The sequence below is a fragment of the Haliotis cracherodii genome, unplaced genomic scaffold (genome assembly GCF_022045235.1).
Source record: "Haliotis cracherodii isolate W230 unplaced genomic scaffold, xgHalCrac1.p SCAF_9, whole genome shotgun sequence".
Lineage (NCBI taxonomy): Eukaryota > Metazoa > Mollusca > Gastropoda > Lepetellida > Haliotidae > Haliotis > Haliotis cracherodii.
The window spans coordinates 14,156,008-14,164,343 of NW_027266343.1; the positions used below are offsets into that span (position 1 = coordinate 14,156,008).

An 8,336-nucleotide genomic window follows, 5' to 3' on the forward strand; every position below is an offset into this window, starting at 1 on the left:
GATATGCATTTAACTAGAATGTTAGTAATATATATCTTGAAAATATGAAGGATATTCTTGAATAGGTTTGTATTTTTGCAAACCGTATCAGAGAATTTTCAGAAGACAACTGTGTTATTTTGAATGGGAAATAAGACAATGGTTAAGATATTGTTTTTGTCTTTAGACATTCCAAATCATAGTAAAGATATATCTATAGAAACTTGTTGATTTCCATGGTAAAATATATCAATATATATCAATCAATGTTGATAGGATTGTAAACATAAATTTGAATTCACTTTGAGAAAACTGTACTTATATTTGAAAGTATTGTTAAGATGGTGTGTGGAAGTATGTTTTAAGTATTTTTGGAGAATTTGCCAGTGTGTTGAACTGTTGCATGCATAGCAGGACTCGACATTCGACACTTTGTATTTTGAGCAGTGTAACCAATCACAAATGATTGCTGAATTTTGTAAACATCTGTTTGGATGGTGACCAATCACAGACAGCCAATCAAACACTGTCCCAGTGAACTGAGAATACATCTAACACTTGTATACTGAATGTGTTTTTACGAATTGACCCAGGATCCACAATGGCCCAGTAAATTTTCTTGTTGACCTCACATTTGCCTGCATTTTGTCTGTTTGGATGGTTCATGTGCCTGTTTATACTAGGTTAGATCTGTTCTACCTACTTAAGTGTTTTACTAAACAATAATGAAAGGGTCAGTTCATATAAAATGGAGAAATGTTGACTTTTTGTTGAGACTTAATGTGTAAATATCAAATTAAAATACCAAATAAAATGTACAATGTTTTATTCATATTTTCAATTTGAACTCATAATTGAGAAAGTTCTTATAATAATAAGTCTGGTTTGATATCTTGTGTTGACACATCCCTCTGCACCACATCTTCCCAAGGCAAGAGAGTTAACTGACTTTAAAAGTCCAGTTTCCACCCTTGCCGAACTAGGCTGGAATTTCTGGGCTCGATCGTAGCGCCACCAGTGGCTATTACCAGTTATGTCATTTCTAAGCCTCTCCTATGGGCCAATCAGATTCCACCTCTCGTATCACTTGCGTTTGCATCACACAAAATGGTGGCACCCAGTCAGGACGATCTGATCGAAAATTAAGATCTATGTTGTGATAAAACGGGTCTTACATCGTGAAATGCATCAAATCACATGAGCACCTTGATTAAAATCATGCAAAGATTTGGAAAATATTTGCTGACAACGAGTTGGTGGTGCACATGCTTTGCAAATCCTGCAATCGATCGAAATCTGCACGACAGTTTAAGAACCAGCCTAGTTCGGCAAGGGTGGAAACTGGACTTTTATAGTCAGTTAACTCCCTTGCCTCGGGAAGATGTCTGCACCATGAATGCAAGTGTGTCTGTGTTTGTCCGCGGTTTGTACTCACTATAGTAACAACACAGGCTCTCCTCGACTGTTTGACATCATTTGAGTTCCAATTATTGCAATATGAACTTGTATTGTTAGTTGTTATATTCATTCTGGCCAATATATTACAGTTTGTTTATACATTACCATGCATTCCAATGTGTATGTGTTATTTCCACATATGAAATGTATTTTAATTTATTTACATATTTACATTGATATCCTCATGTGGTTTATGTGTCCGACAGCCTTGTCTCACAGGTTTGTTTTCGTGTTCTTTAAATGAAAGATTTTATCATGTCCAAGACAGAAACAAAAAAAATCAAATTAGGCTTTAAAAAATAACAGAATTGGTTCTCAGGCAATGTTTTTTTCAAAATATAGTCAGGCGGAGTCTTTTTTTATAGGTTCATACAAGTATGTAACCAAATAACTAGTAGTGTAGCCAAATAAACAATGTGTACAATCACCCTGGGAAAGGGCCACCGCTGTATTCCTTGATGAGTAAAATACTGGAATACTGTATTTGACTACAGATGGACTTATTAATGTTTTTTTGTTTTGTTTTTCAAAATGGAAATAAAAACGAAAAGTGTGGCAAACTTAATCATGATGCAGACGGTGCCTGAGAACCAAGACTATTATTTTTTTCAGCCTTAGCTATGGAGGGACTGAAAACAATAATGAATATTAACTTTCAGATTATTGTTCAGGAGAGGCCATTTTGGGGGATACGTCTTTCCTCATTTTATCAAAAAGGTTAAAGAAATCTATTAAAACTGCTTTGCATGAGTGATCTTAAAAATATCTTTTGTTTCTGTATTTGTTTAAACACTTATTTTAACATTTTTTTTAAATAATCTCAAATCCACCTCACCTGGTCATTCTTTTATCTGATATCCTGTCATGGTAGACTGACCAACAAAAAACATTTAACAATATTTTAAATTGGTCATACCTTGAATATGAAGAAACTTTGCATGAGGTGATCATATTTGGACCTAATGGCCTATGCTCTAGTCACACTGTGAACAGTCTTGGATGATAGGACAGGGAACAGCTTTAGGCAGAACTGGACCTTCATACCTATGTAAATGGAAGAGTAGAATACTAGAATACAGTTACCTGCCTACCATAGCAGCATGTAGTTATACTCTGTAGATCACATACTTTCATAACCCATCATTATCAGTGTATGTATTAATAAACCGTTGTGGTCTTTTCTAGTTTATTGTTTCTTAGTCATTGGCACAGTGGACTTTACGAATATGTCATGTAGAGCGATGAGCACAGATCAAGTTGAGAATCACTTGAAACAAGATGACGATGCCATGTAGCTGAATGTGATGCTGACCTCTGCAAACGCAGTCTCCTCCCACTGGACCAAGCAAATACAAATGATCACAGAGTTGTTCAAATGGTTCCGATCCATTTATCAATGTTATTGTTTTAAGAATGAAGAAAATGTTGAAATATCTGAGGGGGTTGGGGTTAGTTCGCAACTGTATACTCTCCTGGGAGCTGACCTATGCTTTGAATGCACACTGATCGTCGGAGGAATAATTATGTCAGATTGAGTAAATATTGCTTTAACTGCATCACCAGTATTGCAGTTATTCCCAGGTTGGAAATGTCTGAGGCTACGAAGCTCAAACTTTAAGGTATAGTCACCATGCCTACAGTGTTTGAAATATACTGAACCAATAAAGTTAGGGATCGTGATTATTTTGGGAGACATTTTTTGGTTGTGACACAGCACACAAGTTCTTAAAAATATCTCCCTAAATATTCATGATTACTACCGGTACCTTTTTTGGTTCATTATAAAAAAAATTGCCAGGCTCCCATCAGGTTCCACAGACTTCAGAAGCTGCAGTCCCAAACTAAACTCTTCAGGTCCTAAATAAGGAGGCACGGGTGGCCCAGTCGTCTAAGGTGCTGCGATTCACTGTGCAGAGTTGCATCCCTTGGGCACACCAGAAACCTATGATTGTGGGTTTGAATCCCGGTTCGCCCCGATTATGTTTCTAGGTTTGTCAGCACAATGAAACCTGCATCATTTCGATCTTTCCTCCCACATTAAGCTGACACGCCGTGATATAACTGGAATACTGTTAAAAGCGGCATTAAACCCAACGCACTCACTAACCTAAATGCATCATAGTGTTGTTCATGTGATTTGAGGGGCAGTCAGGTAGCCTAGGTCGGGCGAACCGGGATTCGAACCCACAATCATAGGTTTCTAGCTTGCCGAAGGGACGCAATTCTGGACAGGGAATCGCGGAGCCTCAGACGATTGGGCCACTGTGCCCCCGATGCATTTAGGAGCCCATTGTTGTCCTTCGGCATTATCCACGTTTACACTACTGGTCCAGGCATAAACCAAACTCACTCACTCACTCTGTTCAGAGTCGCATCCCTGAAGCATGGCAGAAACATTATTGTTGGCTTGAAAGCCAGACTTAACATGATCATGTTTCCCGAAAGTGGTAAACAACTTGGCCATGCATCTCTTCAAGCTTTCCTCCCACATCAGGCTGAGACAATGTATAGACTGAAATGCTGTTCCAAGTCACATTACAGAGAGCGGAAGGTCTGGGGTTCGATCCCGGGCTGCGTCATACCAAGAGACGTTAAAAGATGGTACTTGTTGTTACCCTGTCTGGCGCTCAGCATTAAAGGGCTAAAACAAGGACTGGTCGGCTCGGAGTCAGTTTACTGTGTCTGAGTGGGGTATTCATATTAAACTGTGGCATGGTATCTCAGTGAGCTAGCACTATAAATCGGCATCAGTCCGAACTAGTACAAGCAGCCACACACACACACGTGCATGCACGTCGCTTTAAAAGCGCAATAATCTTAGACGCGACGTTAAACCCAATTTCACCTCACCCACCTCACCAAGTCACATCAAAGAGTCACTCTTAAAGACAACATAGATCCCCTGTAACGATGTGTATACAACAAATATCAACACATGAGGAGTTGAAGAAAAACATATATTTTGACATTCAACACATGAATACATTGATGCATTGTACGCCGGTAATACTGAAGCAAACAAGGTGCACTGACCAAGACGGTCAGCCATGGATTTCACAACAGGTATCTGGACAATTGTATTTATAATCACATTCATCACATAAATAACCAAAAATAAATAACCAATAAACATATGTTAGTAATAATCAGGTGTTTCGTTCCTGGAACCGGGTATTCTCAATACCATTAATGTTATCAAAGAAAGAAATTGTAAAGAAAATCCTTTGTTTTCAAACATAAAGAAAAACATTCCTAACCTCTCATTCCAGTGTGTAACATCATACCAATAGTATGTGTGTTGACCCGATGCACAACCTCTATTGATTATAGACCAATCAGTATTTACTGTCAGAGCAATCATTTGATATAGGGTACATGTAAAACATCAATAAAATTGCTAGCCTTATTTTGTATGACCATTTTCAGGATTATAGTAACATCAACAAATTGAAGACATTTTTTTTCTGGAACCCTCTGATCCTAAACTCTAGCTATTTGTCTACTTCTAATGTGACACACAGGCAGATTCTGACATTCATCCACTGAGTTGCTTGTATAGTTCAGGCACATAGTCATCGTATTCAGCAAGGAAGAAGTTTCCTGCCACAAGCTCAGACAAGCCACTATTCTTCAGAAAGTCACGGATCGAATGCTTGGCCCGACCTTCTTGACTTCGATTAGTCAACTTCTTGAGGCCGAAATCCTTTTTCCCAAATGGCTGTTTGTAAAGCAAGAACACATATCTGTGAAGACCTGAAAAACACAATAAATAATGGAGGACAGGCTATGTACTGATCTGTTCATAAAACAGTGTCTGAAAACAATAACAAAGCCAGTGAGGAGTATTCCGACAGTCAATCAGACAACACCCATGACTGAAATGAACATTTAAGAATATGATTGACTCAATAATGATTAAAGTTCCGTCAGTAAACACAAAGGTCAGGTTTTGCCAGAGTTCAAAATTAGGTCTGCTCATTTGAAGGAAGTAAAATTAATGAAAGACAAGTGACATGTCCTCAAGGACTGCCACTTTTACCATTAGGTAGATGGCAACACTGTAGCAGGACCAGTGACATTTCCTTGTGGAGTACCACTTTCACCATTAGGTACATGGCAACTCTGTAGCAAGACCAGTGACATTTTCTTGTGGACTACCACTTTCACCATTAGGTACATGGCAACTCTGTAGCAAGACCAGTGACATTTCCTTGTGGACTACCACTTACACCATTAGGTAGATGGCAACACTGTAGCAGATAAATTTTGCAGACCCTGCAATTTGATTTTAATTTAAGCCTGCAGTTAACTGTAGTACATTATTCAATCAGAGCTGCTAGCACCAGCTTTTTCAGATGTATGTATCTGCAGACATGAATCTGATGTATCTGCACGTGAATCATAATGTACCCAGTCCAGGAAATACATAAAACATGCCTTGGCTCTGACGACTGACAGCAACGTTTATGTTTTTCTCCCATCGTACAAGGGAAGATAACCCACTGATGGGATGGAAACTTTTAATAGCTTCATAGTTATCAGATACCAGCCATGTGGTTCCCTAGAAAAAACTTGTGGATTTAATTACCTTGTTTTGTTTATTATTGAGAACAGGCTGAATCATTATGACAAGAGCACTCCAAAACGCAGAAAACTATAGAAATGATAGAGAGATTTGAGGTTTCCCACCTGTTTCAGGGGGAGGGCCAGCTCCGACATACTCGGCCACTGTCTCTCCATCAGAGAGTCTCCCCCCAGGGATGTTGACAACCAGCCAGTGATGCCACTCCCCAAACTTGGGATCAGCCCTACTTGGAGCATCAGGGTCTGGAAAACAAAGGTCTCACTCTCACCTACCCAAACACAGCACTTCAGAATAACAGTTTTATTATAGTGTATTGTAATGACTGATTCAATTGTGAATTAGTTTATATCTGGAAAAGCATTATTGCCTAATATTCTTTATGCAAATTACAACAAATAACATAAAATTAAAACAACAATCAAATCGTGAAATGATATTTTACTTTACACAGCACACAGAAACTTTTACAAGCAAACCTTGCTATAGCAATAGTATTCATATCTTGACATTAGATATCTTACTTATACATTGGCCAGAGAACGATCCAGATTAGCACCCCTTCCAATTGATCAATGTACACAAGGCTTATTTATTCGTGTATAATACACACTCATGTGTTATATGCACCCTTAATCATGGCAATTAAATTCTGAAAAAATATAACTGTTGTATGTAAACATTTCAGGCTGTCAGCATAAACCACAAAATTTACAATCTTTCAACTCTCTTTTTTTCCATCAAAATAATATTCTAATAAGAGCCCCTATTTGTAATTTTGAGAAAGCCCTGGGCGCTTATTACGTCAAATACGGTAATTTAATTATACCCTAGCAGTAACAGTAGCACAAAAAGTGTCATAGATCATAGATCTAACATAGATCAAAATCATAGATCTAACACAGGACTCATAATAAATTTCTTGGTCAGCATTATTTAAAAAAACGTAGGGCAGGCAATCAGTGATGGACAACATGAGCATAGGGTAAAATGACATGATGAGTCAGGATGAACATTTTGATTCTCCTTTTTATTTGAATATCATAAATAGAAATGAATGGGGTTCAGGGGACATATGTTGATAGAATCCCCAGGAGAAATCAACTGCAGTACTACAAAGTGCAAAGATAAGGTCATGTCTAAAAATCTACCATTCATAATGAGAGTGTAGAATACATCCGGCTCTGCATCATACGTAATAACTGGCAAATCCTTAACATCTGTTGGCGTCAGAACCATTCCAGGCTCCACTATTCTGGTTCCATAAGAAATCTGAAATCAACCAAAGCAGTGATGAACTTGTCTGTGTAGAAACAGAGAAACAGCTCCATATACTTTTTGACATGATATGTATCAAATAAATAGCTGATAACAGTTTCAATGTTTGCGTGTAGATAATATATTAACTCTACTGGCATCTGTCAAGACCAAATCTTTATGCTGCAAACATAACAAAACTGCAGCGAAAATAGATAGATGCTTGGGAGGTCATCAATGAACGAATGTGTTTGTTGTTTTCTGTTGAATTGAACAAACCTTGGAGTCATTGTTTTCAATGTATATCGTTACCAAACAAGATGTAAATATTAGACTATGCAAAGAGCATCTGATATCTTTCTGGGCCCTGTTCCTCAAAGCGATCTTAGCACTAAGGTGATCGTAAGTCCCATACTTTAACATAGGTTTACGATCATCGTAGTGCTAAGATCGCTTTGAGGAACGGGACCCTGGGCCATAAAAAAACAGCTTTCAACAAACAAAATAACTTAGATATGACATAAAATACAGCTTTGGTGGAACATATGTTGCCTATAAACTAGCCTACAATTGGCTACGTGCAACTAAAATGCGTTAAGACGGGATTTTACTCGTTCAAGTAGATATCTATGCAATATGTGAAGACTGCAGCAACAGAACTTCAGTTTTCGTGCATAACATAATTCGTGATTCTTTCACTCAAGATAAATGACATTTGTAAACTTCACACATATTTCAAATTCTATAACGCATGGAAGATTTCTATCAAGTGCAAATACGTACTCGTAGTTGTTTAAGAGGTGGGGTATCAACAACATCGGGAACCACACCGTCTTTCCTGAAGACTTCCATCATTTTCAACCTTGACCTTACCGAAGCAGACGGATATGAAGCCCTCCCCAAAATTGATTGGATTAAATCCTGAAATAAATAAAAAGTATTTTATTGTTCGAAAATCATGCTTCTGTATAATTTATGGAGCGACGGATTCGATAATAAACTGTAAAATCATACAATACTTTTTGTACTAGTGCCTAATGATTAAGCCCGTCTCGTGTGA

General features: G+C 37.9%; 1 protein-coding gene across 1 annotated transcript; it reads right to left on the reverse strand.

Moving 5' to 3' along the window:
* Window positions 1–4,377: 4,377 nt before the first annotated feature.
* LOC139452457 (protein D2-like) lies at window positions 4,378–8,143 on the reverse strand. The gene is made up of 4 exons (XM_071233946.1): window positions 8,060–8,143; window positions 7,171–7,291; window positions 6,127–6,264; window positions 4,378–5,190 (listed from the first exon to the last, which is right to left on the reverse strand). Exons 1-4 carry the CDS (start codon window positions 8,129–8,131, stop codon window positions 4,973–4,975), a joined length of 549 nt encoding a protein of 182 aa, XP_071090047.1. The 5' UTR covers window positions 8,132–8,143; the 3' UTR covers window positions 4,378–4,972.
* Between the last annotated feature and the right edge of the window lie 193 nt (window positions 8,144–8,336).